Genomic DNA, 19,137 nt, shown 5'->3' on the forward strand with positions numbered 1-19,137 from the left:
GAACTCTTTGCTCATTATTTGCATTTGAAACCATTTTTTTCTTTGTAGTTTATCTTACTCATCTGGATTATGTAGATACAGAAAGAATAATGACAGAGAAGCTTCACAATCAAGTGAATGGTACAGAGTGGTCATGGAAAAATTTGAATACATTGTGTTGGGCAATAGGCTCCATTAGTGGAGCAATGCATGAAGAGGACGAAAAACGATTTCTTGTTACTGTTATAAAGGTATGCAAGGGATAGGTATGAATTAGAATTGCTAAATAAGTATTATGTTGTTACAATAAATAATATAAATTTGTCTTATTTACAGGATCTATTAGGATTATGTGAACAGAAAAGAGGCAAAGATAATAAAGCTATTATTGCATCAAATATCATGTACATAGTAGGTCAATATCCACGATTTTTGAGAGCTCACTGGAAATTTCTGAAGACTGTAGTTAACAAGCTGTTCGAATTCATGCATGGTAAATCTCTTTCTTTACTATATTTTGTTTTTATTTTTATTGAAGAAAATAAATGAATGTTTTTGTCTTGTTAGAGACCCATGATGGAGTCCAGGATATGGCTTGTGATACTTTCATTAAAATAGCCCAAAAATGCCGCAGGCATTTCGTTCAGGTTCAGGTTGGAGAAGTGATGCCATTTATTGATGAAATTTTGAACAACATTAACACTATTATTTGTGATCTTCAGCCTCAACAGGTATGTTAAGTACTGAGCATATGTTATTTTTAGAAAGTAACACCTGTATCAATCTGTATGTATCAATGGAAATAGGAGGGCAACTATTGGATCCAATAGAAGTGTTTCTGATTAAATTTTCTTTCTTTTTTCCTTGAGACAGGGTCTTACTCTGTTGCTCAGGCTTGAGTGCAGTGGCACGATTACAGCTCACTGCAGCCTTGAACCTCCAGGCTCAGGTGATCCTCCCACCTCAGCCTCATGGGTAGCTGGGACTACAGGCATGCATCACCATCACAGCCAGCTAACTTTTTTTTCCCCCCTTGGTAGAGATGGGGTTTTGCCAAGTGGCCCAGGCTGGTCTTAAACTCTTAGCTTCAAGCGATATGCTTGCCTCAGCCTCCCAAAATGATTTTATATCTGTGAGCCACCATGCCCAGCCTGGTTAAATTTTCATAGTGAGACAGATTCTTGACCACAGGATTGTTAGGCTGTTATCCTATGTAAAATTCCTAACAAACAAAATCAGGTGCTTTTTTGTTTTTTTGGTTTTTTTTTCGGGGGGTGTGTGTGTGTGTGTGTTTGTGTGTGTTTGTTTTTGAGCCGGAGTTTCGCTCTGTTGTCCATGCTGGAGTGCGGTGGCACAACCTCGGCTCACTGCAACCTTGCCTCCTGGGGTCAAGTGATTCTCTTCCTCAGTGGCTGTGATTAACAGGTGCTTGCCACCACGCCCAGCTAATTTTTGTATTTTTAGTAGAGACGGGGTTTCTCCATGTTGGTCAGGCTGGTCTCAAACTCCTGACCTCATGATCCGCCCGCCTCGGCCTCCCAAAGTGCTGGGATTACAGGCGTGAGCCACCACCATGCCTGGCCAGTTTGGGTTTTTTGTTTGTTTGTTTTTTGAGATGGAGTCTTCCTCTGTCACCCAGGCTGGAGTGCAGTGGTGCAATCTCAGCTCACTGCAACCTCTGCCTCCCAGGTTCAAGCAATTCAAGCCTCCCAAGTAACTGGAATTATAGGCACCTGTCACCATGCTTGGCTAATTTCTTTGTATTGGTAGAAAAGATGGGGTTTCACTACGTTGGTCAGGCTGGTCTGCAACTCCAGACCTCAAGTGATTGGCCTGCCTTGGCTTCTCAAAGTATTGGGATTACAGGAGTGATCCACTGCACCTGGGCCAAAATCAGTTTCAAGACGTTTGTGAATTGCTTGTGTGTGGTTTTCCTTATTAGGGTGTATAACATAAAAGTTAAAATGTCTGCTTTTTAAACTAGGTTCATACGTTTTATGAAGCTGTGGGGTACATGATTGGTGCACAAACAGATCAAACAGTACAAGAACACTTGATAGAAAAGTACATGTTACTCCCTAATCAAGTGTGGGATAGTATAATCCAGCAGGCAACCAAAGTAAGTATTTCTACTTTTTCTTAAAGTTTTCATGGGATTTAACAAGACTGTGTTCTTTACAAATGTATTGAATTCAAGCCTTTTAACATGTATGTGTGATCATAAGTGCTTTTATGTGTGTCTTTGTACATTTTATTATCTGGGCCGGGCGTGGTGGCTCACGCCTGTAATCCTGGCACATTGGAAGGCCGAGGCGGGCGGATCACCTGAGGCCAGAAGTTCGAGATCAGCCTGGCCAACATGGCAAAACCCCATCTCTACTAAAAATACAAAAATTAGCTGGGCGTGATGGCACATGCCTGCCTGTAATCCTAGCTACTCAGGAGGCTGAGGCAGGAGAATCACTTGAACCCAAGAGGCAGAGGTTGCAGTGAGCTGAGATTGAGCTACTGTACTCTAGCCTAGACGACAGAGCAAGACTCTGTCTCAAAAAAAATAAATGAAAAATCTGGGCCGGGCACAGTGGCTCATGCCTGTAATCCCAGCACTTTGGGAGGCCGAGATGGGCGGATCACTAGGTCAGGAGATTGAGACCATCCTGGCCAACAGGGTGAAACTCCGTCTCTACTAAAAATACAAAAATTAGCCGGGTGGTGGTGGGCGCCTGTAATCCCAGCTACTCGGGAGGCTGAGCCAGGAGAATGGCTTGAACCCGGGAGGCGGAGGTTACAGTGAGCCAAGATCATGCCACTGCACTCCAGCCTGGTGACAGAGGAAGACTCTGTCTCAAAAAAAAAAAAAAAAAAAAACTGTACTATAATTTCCATTCTCATTTGATATTAAAATAGGAATAGGCTGGGTGCGGTGGCTCACGCCTGTAATCCCAGCACTTTGGGAGGCCGAGGCAGGCGATCACGAGGTCAGGGGATTTAGACCATCATGGCTAACACAGTGAAACCCCCGTCTCTACTACAAATACAAAAATTAGCTGGGTGTGGCGGCAGGCGCCTGTAAGTCCCAGCTACTCAGGAGGCTGAGGCAGGAGAATGGCATGAACCTGTGAGGCAGAGCTTGCAGTGAGCCAAGATCGCGCCACTGCACTCTAGCCTGGGCGACAGAACGAGACTCCGTCTCAAAAAAAAAAGAGCTATATTACTTCATTCTTAAGTAGATACAGACAAAAAGGCTTTTGTGTTCGTTTTTACCATTTGGGATTATAAATATGGTTTAGGGTAAGGGAAGTGTAATGGCGTTTGCTTTGGTAATTATGTGGGTTTTTTTTTTTTTTTTTTTTGAGACGTAGTTTCACTCTTGGTCTCTTGGTGCCTGGGCTGGAGTGCAATGGCGTGATCTCGGCTCACTGCAACCTCTGCCTCCCGGGCTCAAGCAGTTCTCCTGCCTCAGCCTCCCAAGTAGCTGGGATTAGAAACAAGCACCATCGCGCCTGGGTAATTTTGTATTTTTAGTAGAGACAGGGTTTCTCCATGTTGGTCAGGCTGGTCTTGAACTCCCAACCTCAGGTGATGCACCCGACTCAGCTTCCCAAAGTGCTGGGATTATAGGCGTGAGCCACCTCTCCTGGCCATTATGTGGATTATTTTTTATTTTTATTTTTTTTGAGACGGAGTCTTGCTCTGTCGCCCAGGCTGGAGTGCAGTGGCGCGATCTCGGCTCACTGCAAACTCCGTCTCCCGGGTTCACGCCATTCTCCTGCCTCGGCCTCTGGAGTAGGTGGGACTACAGGCGGCTGCTACCACGCCTGGCTATTTTTTTTGTATTTTTAGTAGAGACGGGGTTTCACCATGTTATCCAGGATGGTCTCGATCTCCTGACCTCGTCATCCGCCTGCCTCGGCCTCTCAGAGTGCTGGGATTACAGGCATGAGCCACCGTTCCCGGCCGTGGATAATTCTTACATGATAAATGGAATTTGCTTTTTTTCCTCCAAGAATGTGGATATACTGAAAGATCCTGAAACAGTCAAGCAGCTTGGTAGCATTTTGAAAACAAATGTGAGAGCCTGCAAAGCTGTTGGACACCCCTTTGTAATTCAGCTTGGAAGAATTTATTTAGATATGCTTAATGTATACAAGTGCCTCAGTGAAAATATTTCTGCAGCTATCCAAGCTAATGGTAGGTGATTCTGATTTCTTATACAATGCAGTATAAACAAACCTCTTCTACTGCCTTAAGTCAAACATTTGATGTTTTTCACAGATTTAAATCAGACCTCCCATTTCCCAGATGACCCTAGACATATTTAAAACAGTTATGTGTACCTTTCCCTTTTAAAATTAGTCTTAAAGCTTATTTTCCCAACAAATTTTGTGAACTTCTGGCTTTAAACTTTTTAATGGTAAAATGGAATTGCATCTAATGTACACCTGAGTACCACTGTATAATTTTAGTGGTAAAATTAGATTCCATTTGATTCTATTTTGTAGGTGAAATGGTTACAAAGCAACCATTGATTAGAAGTATGCGAACTGTAAAAAGGGAAACTTTAAAGTTAATATCTGGTTGGGTGAGCCGATCCAATGATCCACAGATGGTAAGTGAGAGATGCTTTGCTTTTGAGTTTTAGTGTTGATGCTGTGTTTTATGGAATATGCTATACTCTATTATGTGCATTTTGCTAATTTAAAGCATATCAACCTTGTGGTTATTTTATGGCATTTTATTTATTGTAGTCCTTACATTAATATACTAATAGCTGTATTCCATCTTCAAAAGAAACTGCTGTTAATCAATAGCGAAGGGTGGTGATATGTAACAAGATAAGATAGCTAAGAAAATTGGGTCATTTTATGTTTCCATAGATAGGTTAGGATTTAGTTCATGGAGTACGGGTGCAGTTTTTGCATTCCTCTTGATTTTTAGAACTGCTAGAGTTACAAAGTTGTCATTACTTTACCTCTTTAGCAAAGTGACTGCTTCCCAGATTAAAGGCTTGAAAGTCTTTTTTACACTCTTTTTCTTAAATGATTTGCAGAAAAGGAAATCATTTTCAGTAATAAAAACCAGCTGTGTATGCCTCAACTTGTAAAATTGTGAATTAGTTTTAGGTTTTAACTGTATCGTTTCATTCTTTTTATTCACTTGAGCCTTGGGAGATTCCAAAAAGTTCTATTCTAATCCTACTATTACTTGGAATAGTGTTGGGTTTTTTTTTGTTTTTGTTTTTGTTTTTTTTTTTTTTACAAGTGTGGTAGTTATTTTCATAATTTTGAAATTTCAGTATTGTTTCTTGTTAAGGAAATACTTTTCAGTAAACTTGTTCTGAATATAATTCTTATGGAATACTTAAGTTGGCTAACCTAAATATCGAAAGGTTCTGAACATGTGTATTATGTGATCAGAACTGTATTTAAAATTTGAAAGCAGAAAGTAAGATGTATTGAAGGAATTGTGATGTTTGTAATTTACAAGAAGCTTGAGCACGTGTCAGGAGCACAGTGGGAATAATACAAAGGGTATCATTTTATAACTAACAGTGTTAAAGTTTGGGATATTTGTTCACATGAAACATTATGTTTATTTTCCTTGTCTTGGCTTTTCACGGTGGCTCATGCCTGTAATCCCAGCACTTTGGGAGGGCGAGGCGGGTGGATCACTTGAAGTCAGGAGGCTGAGGCAGGAGAATCACTTGAACCCTGGAGGTGGAGGTGACAGTGAGCTGAGATTGCGCCATTGCACCCCAGTCTGGGCCACAAGTGGGAAACTTTGTCTCAAAAAAAACCCAAAAAACAAGAAGTTACTCTTTAAGTATAACTCAGTTTACTTAGAATCATGGAAATCCTACTGGGCATTGTAGCATGCACCTGTAATCCCAACCACCAGAGAGGCTAAGGCAGGAGAATCACCCCAGCTCAAGTCCAGTTTAGGCAACATGGCAAGATTCAGTTTCAAAAAAATAATAGAAATCCATAGTCTTTCTTATTTTCTGAGAGTAATTGATTGATGTTATTTCTGCTTGTGAAAATACTCACCAGTTAGCATTCATTAGATTAAAACATTAGTCTGAGTTGGTTGGATCACGAGGTCAGGAAATCGAGACCATCCTGGCTAACACGGTGAAACACCCCGTCTCTACTAAAAATACAAAAAATTAGCTGGGCGTGGTGGCAGGTGCCTGTACTCTCAGCTACTCGATAGGCTGAGGCAGAATGGCGTGAACCTGGAGGTGGAGCTTTCAGTGAGCCGAGATGGCACCACTGCACTCCAGCCTGGGTGACAGAGCAAGACTCCGTCTCAAAAAAAAAAAAAAAAAGACATTATTAAGGGCTCGCTTGCTGCCATCTTACACATACAGTATACGCAGAATCCTGATTCTGCCACCTAACTTGGAGCCACCCACTTTCCTTATTGTAAGAGTTTTGTAGCTGGGCATGGTGCTATACCTATAGTCACAGCTACTCAGGAGACTGAGGCACAAGAATTGCTTGAACCTGGGAGGTGGAGGTCGCAGTGAGCAGAGATTTGCCACTGCACTCTGGTCTGAGTGACAGTGAGACTGTCTCAAAAAAAAAAGTCTTGAATGACACTGTCCATGAGACTTCCCAGCCCATTGTGATTTCCTGCTTCTTTTGCTAAAAACTGTTTTAACGTAGGAAACCCTAATACAAACACAAGATTTTCCTGTTTTCAGTAGATGATCATGCTACATCTTATAGACAAGAATAACCTTGTTGTTTAAAACAGTCACCACGTACCTAGATTAAAACATAACTTTTTTTTTCCCTCCCCAACAGGTCGCTGAAAATTTTGTTCCCCCTCTGTTGGATGCAGTTCTCATTGATTATCAGAGAAATGTCCCAGCTGCTAGAGAACCAGAAGTGCTTAGTACTATGGCCATAATTGTCAACAAGTTAGGGGGACATATAACAGCTGAAATACCTCAAATATTTGATGCAGTTTTTGAATGCACATTGAATATGATAAATAAGGTGTGTAATATTTCAGTTATGTAAGGGGGAAATTCTGCAGGATAGCCTTAATTCTTGAAAGCTAAAGTATATCTATGGATATAACATAATTTTAATGCCATGGAGTTTAAATATTTAAACTTGTATATTAGGGAAATACTTTCTTGGTTTTCAAGAACTTACTTCCCAGGAGTTTGAAACCAACCTGGGCAATATAGTGAGACTTCATCTCTACAAAAAGTTAAAAAATTAACCAGTCATGGTGGCATGTGCCGGTAGTCCCAACTACTCGAGAGGCAGAAGTGGGAGGGTCACTTGAGCCTGGGAGTTCAAGGTGGCAGTGAGCTGAGATTGCGCCACTGCACTCCCAAGAAGAAGAATTTACATAGAATCTTGATTGGTAAAAAGTAAATATGGAAAACAGATGTTAACATTCACATGGTATGTAGCATTTATTGAAACCTCATAGCAGGTTGGGGCATCCTTTTATGAACATAGTTGTATTAATTGGTTTGAATAAATGAGAAAGTAAGTCTGCATGTTTCAATTATAAAAGTGTAGAATATGCTTATAAGAAACTGAAAAATGTGTTAACAAGAGAAAATAGGCTGTGCGTGGTGGCTCACACCTGTAATCCCAGCACTTCAGAAGGCCAAGGCGGGCGGATGACCTGAGGTCAGGAGTTCAAGACCAGCCTGGCCAACGTGGCAAAACCCCATCTCTATTAAAAATACAAAAATGGCTAGGCGTGGTGGCTCACGCCTGTAATCCCAACACTTTGGGAGGCCAAGGCCAGTGGATCACCTGAGGTCAAGATTTCAAGACCAGCCTGACCAACATGGTAAAACCCCGTCTCTACTCAAAAACAAAAATTAGGCTGGGCGCCGTGGGTCATGCTTGTAACCCCAGCACTTTGGGAGGCCGAGGTAGGCCTATCACAAGGTCAGGAGATGGAGACCATGGTGAAACCCTGTCTCTACTAAAAATACAAAAAATTAGCCGGGTGTGGTGGCGGGCGCCTGTAGTCCCAGCTACTTGGAGAGGCTGAGGCAGGAGAATGGCATGAACCCGGGAGGCAGAGCTTGCAGTGAGCCAAGATCACGACATGCACTCCAGCCTAGGTGACAGAGCAAGACTCTGTCTCAAAAAAAAAAAAAAAAAAAAAAATTAGCTGGGCATGGTGCCGCATGCCTGTAATCCCAGCTACTTGGGAGGATGACGCAGGAGAATCACTTGAACCCAGGAGGCGGAGGTTGCAGTCAGCCGAAATTGTGCCACTGCACTCCAGCCTGAGTGACAGAGTGAGACTGTCTCAAAAAAAAAAGAGATAAAAGATATGTTAGGTGGACACATTTACACGGTAACTTAAATTTTTTTGTAATCTGTAGTGGTGGTTTGAAATTAAAAACAAAAGCAATAGTAGTAGTCTTACGGTATAATGGTTTTGATGAGTTCTCTATTAAAAAGGTTATCTTTCTCCTTCAATTTGATAACTCATGTGCGTAACAGGACAGTTTGATTTTCTGTGAGAGGTGGATTGTATTTTATTTGGGTTTACCTTTCAGGAGGCATTCTATCTTCTGTGGTTTATTGAAAACTCCAAATATTTATACTGGATTAAGCGTTGCTTTTCCTCTCCTGTCTAGCACAACAAAGACACTGAAACATTATTTTGTTTCCACCACTTATTTTTAGGACTTTGAAGAATATCCTGAACACAGAACAAACTTTTTCTTACTACTTCAGGCTGTCAATTCTCATTGTTTCCCAGCATTCCTTGCTATTCCACCTACACAGTTTAAACTTGTTTTGGATTCCATCATTTGGGCCTTCAAACATACTATGAGGAATGTTGCAGATACGGGTAAATAAAAGATGTTCTTTTATTCATTTGCCTGCCAATCCAAAAATACAAATATAGTTATATAATTGTACATAGGAAGGTATTACTTGTTCAGAGATTTGAGTGTATGAATTACATATATGAACATCTGAGAAAATCCTATAAGCAGTTTAATCAACTGTTCCACTCCACTCCAAGTGAGTCCATAGACAGAATTGAGTTACGGGGAAAGCGGCCTAGTAATAATTGGTTTGTGTAATACAAAGTTCTACTGAGTAGTGATGTTGTAGAAGTTCATACAGAATCAGCTAAGCTTTCAGAATAAGTTCTTCAGTGGTGATTTCTGAGATTTTGGTGCACCTGTCACCTGAGCAGTATGAACTCTACCTTATGCGTAGTCTTATTCCTCATGTGTATGAACTCTACCTTATGTGTAGTCTTATCCCTCACCCCCTCCTGCCCTTCCCAAGTCCCCAAAGTCCATTATATGATCTTTATGCCTTTACATCTTCATAGTTTAGCTCTCACACAACTTATTATAATTTATAAGTAAGCCAGCATTGGATATAGTTGTATTCCATTATTAATTTAAGAAACCTTAGGCAAGTAATTATTAGTCATCATCCCCAAAAAAAGGGAGAACAGGGTTAGATTCAGAATACTTTGGTAAGAGCTAAATACTGTCATGAGTGCTGTCAGTCTGTAGTAACCTTCCATTGGTATTCTATGTCTTTTAGGCTTACAGATACTTTTTACACTCTTACAAAATGTTGCACAAGAAGAAGCTGCAGCTCAGAGTTTTTATCAAACTTATTTTTGTGATATTCTCCAGCATATCTTCTCTGTTGTGACAGACACTTCACATACTGCTGGTAAGAATTTAATATGATTTAAATGTTAAGTGCCGACCGGGCACAGGGACTCACGCCTGTAATCCCAGCACTTTGGGAGGTTGAGGCGGGGAGATTATGGTCAGGAGTTTGAGAACAGCCTGGCCACCATGGTGAAACCGTCTGTACTAAAAATACAATAAAAAATAAAAAATACAATAAAAATACCGGGCATGGTGGCATGTGATTGCAATCCCACCTACTCGGGAGGCTGAGGCAGGAGAATGGCTTGGACCCAGCAGGCAGAGGTTACAGTGGACTAAGATTGCGCTACTGCATTCCAGCCTGGGTGACAGAGCGAGACTCCGTCTCAAAAAAAAAAAAAAACGCTAAGATCTATAGTTATATTACATTTTGGAGTTAATAATTTTCTTCTTATCAACAGGTTTAACAATGCATGCATCAATTCTTGCATATATGTTTAATTTGGTTGAAGAAGGAAAAATAAGTACATCATTAAATCCTGGAAATCCAGTTAACAACCAAATCTTTCTTCAGGAATATGTGGCTAATCTCCTTAAGTCGGCCTTCCCTCACCTACAAGAGTAAATATACCTTTTAATAAATGTAGAATGTTCCTGGTCGGGCACAGTGGCGCACACCTATAATCCCAGCACTTTGGGAAGCCTAAGGTGGGAGGATTGCTTGGGCCCAAGAGTTGGAGACCAACCTAGACAACAAAACAAGATCCCGTCTCTACAAAAAAATTAGTCAGAAGTGGTGGTGTGCATCTGTAGGACCAGCTGTTTGAGAGGCTGAGGCGAGAGGGTTGTTTGCATCCTGGAGTTTAAGACTGCAGTGAGCTATGATCGCACCACTGTATACCATCCTGGGTGACAGTGAGACCCTGCCTCTTTAAAAAAGCAAAAGCGAACAAAAAAAAAAAAAAAAAAAAAAAAAAGGCCACGCACGGTGGCTCATGCCTGTAATCCCAATACTTTGGGCGGCTGAGGTGGGTGAATTACAAGGTCAGGAGTTCAAGACCAGCCTGGCCAAGATGGTGAAACCCCGTTTCTACTAAAAATAAAAAAAATTAGTCAGGCATGGTGGTGGGTGCCTGTAATCCCAGCTACTCGGGAGGCTGAGGGAGAGAACTGCTTGAACCCAGGAGGCAGAGGTTACAGTGAGCCAAGATCGTGCCACTGCACTCCAGTGTGGGCAACAGAGCAAGACTGTCTCAAAAAATAAAAAGGCTGGGCACAGTGGCTCATGCCTGTAATCTGAGCACTTTGGGAGGCCTAGGCGGGCAGATCACCTGAGGTCAGGAGTTCAAGATTAGCCTGACCAACATGGAGAAACCTGTCTCTACTAAAAATACAAACTAGCCGGGCATGGTGGTGCATGCCTGTAATCCCAGCTACTCGGGAGGCTGAGGCAGGAGAACAGCTTCAGAGGTTGCGGTGAGCCGAGATTGTGCGATTGTAGTCCAACCTGGTAAACGAGCAAAACTCTGTCTCAAAAATTAAAAAAAAATTCTTGATTAAAAAAAAAAACATTACTGGGAGGCTGAGGCAGGAGAATGGCTTGAACCCGGGAGGCAGAGATTACAGTGAGCAGAGATCGCGCCACTGTACTTCAGCCTGGTGACAGAGCAAGACTCTGTCTCGGGGGAAAAATAAATCATTATTTAATCATTGTGTTTTGATTTGCAGTGCTCAAGTAAAGCTCTTTGTGACAGGGCTTTTCAGCTTAAATCAAGATATTCCTGCTTTCAAGGAACATTTAAGAGATTTCCTAGTTCAAATAAAGGTATGTATTTATTTGCTCTTGCAGAAATATTAGGGGGTAAATGTGACCACTTAATTGTTACATTGTAGAGTTTTTATCACTTGATTTGTCATGCTAAATAAATGGGGTTTCAAGATAATACGTTTATACAATCTCTCTAATCAAAAAACCTGAGACTGGTAATAGAGTGAAAAACTAAAGTCCAACAAGGATAGATATGTTTGAGATGTTATTCGGATAAACTTGTTACTAATGTAATTCATTTTAGGTAGTCTTAAATGTATAATGGAATATTGGGTAAGAAAAACATTGGTAGTTCTTTTTATAATTTTATACCAATTTTGTTAGTTGAGGGAACCGTGAAAGTTACTAGACAGAATGTCTTCTGCTGTTATACAGTGCTTTATTCATACTTTTGGGAAGGGTTTTTCTTTGAACATCTTGCTTTAAAGAAATTTGGAAGTACTGTGAAACCCTAAGTAGTTGATGAATAGTTAATCCATGACTGTTGAATAAGGATTAGTCTCGTAAGCTCTTATTTTCTCCAAAATACAAAGGTTTTTTTTCTTTTTTTTAACTGTAAAAATATTAGCCAATTTTTAAAAAACTAATGAAAGTTACCTAGGCTGGGCGCAGTTGCTCATGCCTGTAATTCCAGCACTTTGGGAGGCCAAGGTGGGTGGATCACCTGAGGTCAGGAGTTCGAGACTAGCATGGCCAACATGGTGAAACCCCCGTCTCTACTAATAATACAAAAATTAGCCAGGTGTGGTGGCGCACACCTATAATCGCAGCTACTTGAGAGGCTGAGGCAAGAGAATTGCTTGAACCCAGGAGGCAAAGGTTGCAGTGAGCCGAGATCACGTCATTGCACTCCAACCTGGGTGACAAGAGTGAAACTCCCATCTCGGGAAAAAAAAAAAAAAAAGTTAACTGATAGCTACAAAGACAATGATAATATAACTAAATTTAATGATAGTTATTAGCCTTAGGAGAAACATCTTTCTTGGTATCTTGGCATATGAAGAATTTTTAGCCGGGTGCAGTGGCTCACACCTGTAATCCCAGCACTTTGGGAGGCCGAGGCAGACGGATCAGTTGAGGTCAGGAGTTCAGGATCACCCCAGCCAACATGGTGAAACCTCGTCTCTACTAAAAATACAAAAATTAGCCAGGTCTGGTGGCAGGCGCCTGTAGTCCCAGCTACTCGGGAGGCTGAGCCAGGAGAATCGCTTGAACCCAGGAGGCAGAGGTTTCAGTGAGCTGAGATCAGAACACTGCACGCCAGCCTGGGCGACAGAGCAAGACTGCCTTTCAGGAGAAAAAAGTGTCTGGGTGCAGTGGCTTATGCCTGTAATCCTAGCACTTTGGGAGGCCGAGACAGGTGGATTGTCTGAGCTCAGGAGTTTGAGATCAGCCTGGGCAAGATGGTGAAACTCCGTCTCTACTAAAAATACAAAAAATGAGCCAGATGTGGTGGTGCCTGTAATCCCAGCTGCTGGGGAGGCTGAGGTAGGAGAATCGCTTGCACCTTGGAGGCAGAGGTTGAGATAGTGTGCTGGGGCTACAGAACAAGACTCTATCACAAAGAGAACAAAATTTGTGTGAATACATAGTAGGTGTATATACTTAGGGGATGGGATGCATGAGATACTTTGGTAGAAGCATACAATGCATAATAATCACATTGAAGAATATTTACTGTAAGGTATCACACCATGTTTTTTTGTTTTGTTTTTTTGAGATAGAGTGTCGCTCTTATCACCCAGGCTGGAGAGCAGTGGCATGACCTTGGCTCACTGCAACCTCGGCCATGCAGGTTCAAGTGATTCTTCTGCCTCAGCCTCCCAAGTAGCTGGGATTACAGGCGCCTGCCACCATGCATGGCTAATTTTAGTAATGACAGGGTTTCACCATGTTGGCCAGGGTGGTCTCCTGACCTCAAGTATTCTTCCCGTCTCTGCCTCCCAAAATGTTGGGATTACAGGCGTGAGCCACCGTGCCGGGTCCCATGATTCTTTTGTAATCTTCCCCTCCCCCTCCTCCGTTAACAGGTTTGAGGTTTATTCAGCTATGTAGTATACTGTGTCACTATCCTGTAATTTAAATTCCTTCTCTAAAAAGGAAATTGCTCATCTATGATTTCCTTTGCTAATTGAAGTTTATTGTGTTGACATTTCAACTATCTGTTTTCACAGGAATTTGCAGGTGAAGACACTTCTGATTTGTTTTTGGAAGAGAGAGAAATAGCCCTACGGCAGGCTGATGAAGAGAAACATAAACGTCAAATGTCTGTCCCTGGCATCTTTAATCCACATGAGATTCCAGAAGAAATGTGTGATTAAAATCCAAATTCATGCTGTTTTTTTCTCTGCAACTCTTGTTAGCAGAGGAAAACAGCATGTGGGTATTTGTCGACCAAAATGATGCCAATTTGTAAATTAAATTGTCACCTAGTGGCCCTTTTTCTTATGTGTTTTTTTGTATAAGAAATTTTCTGTGAAATATCCTTCCATTGTTTAAGCTTTTGTTTTGGTCATCTTTATTTAGTTTGCATGAAGTTGAAAATTAAGGCATTTTTAAAAATTTTACTTCATGCCCATTTTTGTGGCTGGGCTGGGGGGAGGAGGCAAATTCGATTTGAACATATACTTGTAATTCTAATGCAAAATTATACAATTTTTCCTGTAAACAATACCAATTTTTAATTAGGGAGCATTTTCTTTCTAGTCTATTTCAGTCTAGAAGAAAAGATAATGAGTAAAACAAATTGCGTTGTTTAAAGGATTATAGTGCTGCATTGTCTGAAGTTAGCACCTCTTGGACTGAATCGTTTGTCTAGACTACATGTACTACAAAGTCTCTTTGGCAAGATTGCAGCAAGATCATGTGCATATCATCCCATTGTAAAGCGACTTCAAAAATATGGGAACACAGTTATTTTTACAGTTCTTTTTGTTTTTGTGTGTGTGTGCTGTCGCTTGTCGACAACAGCTTTTTGTTTTCCTCAATGAGGAGTGTTGCTCATTTGTGAGCCTTCATTAACTCGAAGTGAAATGGTTAAAAATATTTATCCTGTTAGAATAGGCTGCATCTTTTTAACAACTCATTAAAAAACAAAACAAAACAAAACTCTGGCTTTTGAGATGACTTATACTAATTTACATTGTTTACCAAGCTGTAGTGCTTTAAGAACACTACTTAAAAAGCAAAATAAACTTGGTTTACATTTATTTTTCCTTTTTTGACTCAGACTTATTCCTATATTGATAGTGGGTATTTGTGTTTAACCATCAAGTAACATTTTAAATAAAGTTGGACCCCTTGATTTACAAACAAGATTTCTAAGGTTATGGTTACTAGTAAATGCAGCAGTTGTGTAAAATGAACATGTTCCTAAGATACCTTTTGTTCTCAAGAAACAAATTCCTCCTGTGGCATTTTGACTCATTTTACCTTTATTTGGAATTAGAGGGCACTTCTTGTCTAACTCTACTTAGCATCTAAATGTAACAAAGAATAAACATTAGCCTTAGAATGAGAACACAGATGTAACCTGGTACAAATACTAATTGTATTCTTAAAAAATGTAAGTAAACTAAGTAAGTAGCCATGAGCCTTCTAAAAAGGGTGAGTGCAGCCAGGTTTGGTAGCTCACACCTGTAATCCCTGCCCTTTGGGAGGCCAAGAGTTCCAGACCAGCCTGGCCAATACGGTGTCTCTACAAAAAAAATAAAAAATTAGCCAAACGTGGTGGCACATGCCTGTAGTTCCAGCTGCTTGGGAGGCCAAGCCAGGAGAATCTCTTGAATTTGGGAAGCAGAATTTGCTGTGAGCTGAGATTGTGCCACTGCACTCCAGCCAGAGTGAGACGCTCTCTCTCTCAGATATAGATTGATTGATTTTTTGAGGGGTGTGGGGGTGATAGAATCTTGCTCTGTTGCTCAGGCTGGAGTGCAGTGGTGTGATCTCGGCTCACTGCCACCTCCGCCTCCAGGATTCAAGCGATTCTCCAGCCTCAGCCTCCAGAGAAGCTGGGACTGCAGGCACGCATCAATGCAACCAGCTAATTTTTGTGTTTTTACTAAAGATGGGGTTTCGCCATGTTTAGACAGGCTGGTCTCAAACTCCTGACCTCAGGTGATCCACCCACCTCAGCCTCCCAAAGTGCTGGGATTATAGGCGTGAGCCACCGTGCCTGGCCTTCCCTATACATTTTATATAATGGGTGTGTAAATGGACAACTAAGGATTATCAGACATCTGAGGGCAGTCTCAATATGAATTTTAAAATGGAAATAGAAAAAAAGGCAAGTTGAAAACAGACTACACAGGCAAAAAAAGTAAACAAAAAAAACTATCACCAGTACACTTAGAAAAGTTGAGAGGTTTTTGCAACCAAGGAAAACAATACCACACTGAAGGTACATCAAGAAAACAAAATTTTGGAAATTAGAGAATAGCAGAAATAAACGAGTTGCAGAGGCCAGGTGTGGTTGCTCACGTCTGTAATCCCAGCGCTTTGGGAGGCCGAGGCGGGCAGATCACGAGGTCAGGAGATGGAGACCATCCTGGCTAACACTGTGAAACCCTGTCTCTACTGAAAATACAAAGAAATTAGCCGGGCGTGGTGGTGGGCGCCTGTAGTCCCAGCTACTTGGGAGGCTGAGGCAGGAGAATGGCGTGAACCCGGGAGGCGGAGCTTGTAGTGAGCTGGGATGGCGCCACTGCAGTCCAGCCTGGGCGACAGCGAGACTCCTCAAAAAAAAAAAAAAAAAAAAAAATGAAGAAATCTCCCCCCCAAAAATAGAGGGAACAGAGAAAAAGATGCAAAATATAAACTTTTAAAAATTTGAGGACCACTTCATAAGTAAACATGAGTTCCAAATAGAAGAAAATGGAGTGTATGGAAAAAAGGATTCAAGAGAATTTCCACAAACAGAAGGGTATCAATTTGCTCACAACAAATCACCAAATATCCATCCCATAAGATACAAATACACCCCCAGTTGTCCAGGTGTGGTGACACACACTTGTCCTCCCAGCTACCCAGGAGGCTGAGGCAGGATTCCTTGAGCCAGGAAAGTGGTGGAACACGCCTGTAGTCCCAGCTACTTGGGAGGCTGAGGCAGGAGGATCACCTCAAAGTATGCAGTTCAAAGCATGCTGGGCCTATGAATTGTCACTGCACTGCAGCCTGGACAACACAGTGAGATCTCTGTGGGGTGCAGTGGCTCACAACTGTAATCCTAGCACTGGCAGGTGAGAGGATTGCTGGAGCTCAGGAGTTCAAGACCAGTCTGGGCAACATAGGAAGACCCTGTCTTTTTTTTAAATTTAGGCCAGGCCTGGTGGCTCATACCTGTAATCCCATCACTTTGGGAGGCTGAGGTGGGTGGATCACTTGAGACCAAGAGTTCAAGACCAGCCTGGGCAACATAGTAAGACCCCTGTCTCTACTAAAAATATAAGTATTAGCTCAATGTGGTGGCACACATCTGTAATCCCAGCTACTTGGGAGGCTGAGGCAGGAGAATCGCTTGAACCCAGGAGGCAGAGGTTGCAGTGAGCCGAGATCACACCACTGCACTCCAGCCTGGGCAACAGAGCAAGGCTCCGTCTCAAAATTGCCTCCTGGGTTCACACCATTCTGCCTCAGCCTCCCAAGTAGCTAGGACTACAGGCGCCTGCCACCAGGCCTGACTAATTTTTTATATTTTTAGTAGAGACAGGGTTTCACCGTGTTAGCCAGGATGATCTCTATCTCCTGACCTCGTGATCTGCCCGCCTCGGCCTCCCAAAGTGCTGGGATTACAGGTGTGAGCCACCTCACCCAGCCTTTTTTTTTTTTTTTTTTTTTTTGAGATGGAGTCTCTCACTGTCGCCCAGGCTAGAGGGCAGTGGCACGATCTTGGCACACTACAACCTCTGCCTCCTGGGCCCAAGATTCTCCTGCCTCAGCCTCCTGAGTAGCTGAGATTACAGGTGCCCACCACCACACCTGGCTAATTTTTTTCTATTTTTACTAGAGACGGGCTTTCACTATGTTGGTCAGGCTGGTCTTGAACTCTTGACCTTGTGATCCACCCACCTCAGCCTCCCAAAGTGCTGTGATTACAGGCGTGAGCCATGGCGCCTGGCCATAAATAATTCTTATGAATGCAGTAGCTTGAAGAAATTTGTATTAAACTTGTAACAGAATCAGAGGGAGAAATAAAAAGTGGAAGCTGAAGAAACGTTATGCTCACATGAAGGAAATATTTAATTTAGGCTTTGACTAAGAAAAATATGCAGAGAAAGAGCAAAGGACATAGAATCAGACTGTGAAGCATAAAAGTGAAATTAAGATGAAAGGCGGCTGGGTGTGGTGGCTCATGCCTGTAATCCCAGCACTTTGGGAGGCTGAGGTGGGCGGATCATCTGAGGTCGGGAGTTCGAGACTATCCTGGCCAACATAGTGAAACCATGTCTAAAAAAACAGAAAAATTGGCTAGGCGCGATGGCTCACGCCTGTAATCCCAGCACTTTGGGAGGCTGAGGTGGGCGGATCATCTGAGGTCGGGAGTTCGAGACTATCCTGGCCAACATAGTGAAACCATGTCTAAAAAAACAGAAAAATTGGCTAGGCGCAGTGGCTCACGCCTGTAATCCCAGCACTATGGGAAGCCGAGGCAGGCAGATCACGAGGTCAGGAGATCGAAACCATCCTGGCTAACACGGTGAAACCCCGTCTCTACTAAAAATCCAAAAAAAAAAAAAAAAAAAAATTAGCTGGGCATGGTGGCTGGCGCCTGTAGTCCCAGCTACTGGGGAGGCTGAGGCAGGAGAATGGCGTGAACCCAGGAGGCAGAGCTTGCAGTGAGCTGAGATTGCACCACTGCACTCCAGCCTGGGCAGCAGAGCAAGACGCCATCTCAAAAAAAATAAAATAAAATAAAAAGATGAAAGGCACAGGAATGGAGAGATGGAAGGGGACAGAATAGGTTGACTGTATAGTACATTCCAGGGTGAATGTTAGTTTGTGATAAAGTGCTCTGCTGTTCATTTGAGTTGTGGCAAATAATTTAACTGTCATAACTGGTCTTCAAAATGTTGATCAACAGTTATACACACTTGGCCGGGCGCGGTGGCTCACGCCTGTAATCACAGCACTTTGGGAGGCCGAGGCGGGCGGATCACCTGAGGTTGGGAGTTCGAGACCAGCCTGACCAACATGGAGAAACCCCGTCTCTACTAAAAATACAAAATTAGCCAGGCATGGTGGCGCAAGGCTGAGGCAGGAGAATCGCTTGAACCCCGGAGGCAGAGGTTGTGGTGAGCCAAGATCGTGCCATTGCACTCCAGCCTAGGCGACAACAGTGAAACTCCATCTCAACAAACAAACAGGCAAACAAAAACAGTTATACACACTTACTAAACTTTCAGTTGTTTCATACCCATAATGAATAGTTCCTTATTTTTATCTTGCAGTGGCTGGTGCCAGGGCAAGATCTCCTAAGGAGGCCAGATGAAATAAAACTGAAATCTTGTTCCATGAGTCAAAGACGAAATTTGACATGTATCAGTCTGTCTTCAACACCAACCAGAGTAATTTTCAGAACCTAGTCTTCCAGAATGAATTGAGGGGCAGAATTGTTGCTAGGCACTCCAACTTGATATAAATTAGTACAATTTTATTTCATATTCTACCTTATTCTCAAGTTACCAGATAGCTC

At 42.3% G+C, this 19,137-nt stretch overlaps 1 protein-coding gene across 3 annotated transcripts in view; it reads left to right on the forward strand.

The window, feature by feature from the left end:
- Positions 1-14,656, forward strand: part of XPO1 (exportin 1) — a 60,488-nt gene extending 45,832 nt beyond the window's left edge. For all 3 annotated transcript variants that reach the window (XM_054474137.2, XM_063648686.1, XM_054474138.2), the window contains 12 exons: positions 49-230; positions 316-472; positions 547-710; positions 1,964-2,098; positions 3,987-4,170; positions 4,482-4,588; positions 6,789-6,983; positions 8,658-8,826; positions 9,543-9,677; positions 10,081-10,240; positions 11,348-11,444; positions 13,622-14,656. In XM_054474137.2, the coding sequence (XP_054330112.1) occupies positions 49-230; positions 316-472; positions 547-710; positions 1,964-2,098; positions 3,987-4,170; positions 4,482-4,588; positions 6,789-6,983; positions 8,658-8,826; positions 9,543-9,677; positions 10,081-10,240; positions 11,348-11,444; positions 13,622-13,768 (1,832 nt within the window). In that variant the 3' untranslated portion in view covers positions 13,769-14,656. The remainder of the gene's footprint in view (positions 1-48; positions 231-315; positions 473-546; positions 711-1,963; positions 2,099-3,986; positions 4,171-4,481; positions 4,589-6,788; positions 6,984-8,657; positions 8,827-9,542; positions 9,678-10,080; positions 10,241-11,347; positions 11,445-13,621) is intronic.
- Positions 14,657-19,137: the final 4,481 nt, after the last annotated feature.

The sequence above is a fragment of the Pongo pygmaeus genome, chromosome 12 (assembly GCF_028885625.2).
Source record: "Pongo pygmaeus isolate AG05252 chromosome 12, NHGRI_mPonPyg2-v2.0_pri, whole genome shotgun sequence".
NCBI lineage: Eukaryota > Metazoa > Chordata > Mammalia > Primates > Hominidae > Pongo > Pongo pygmaeus.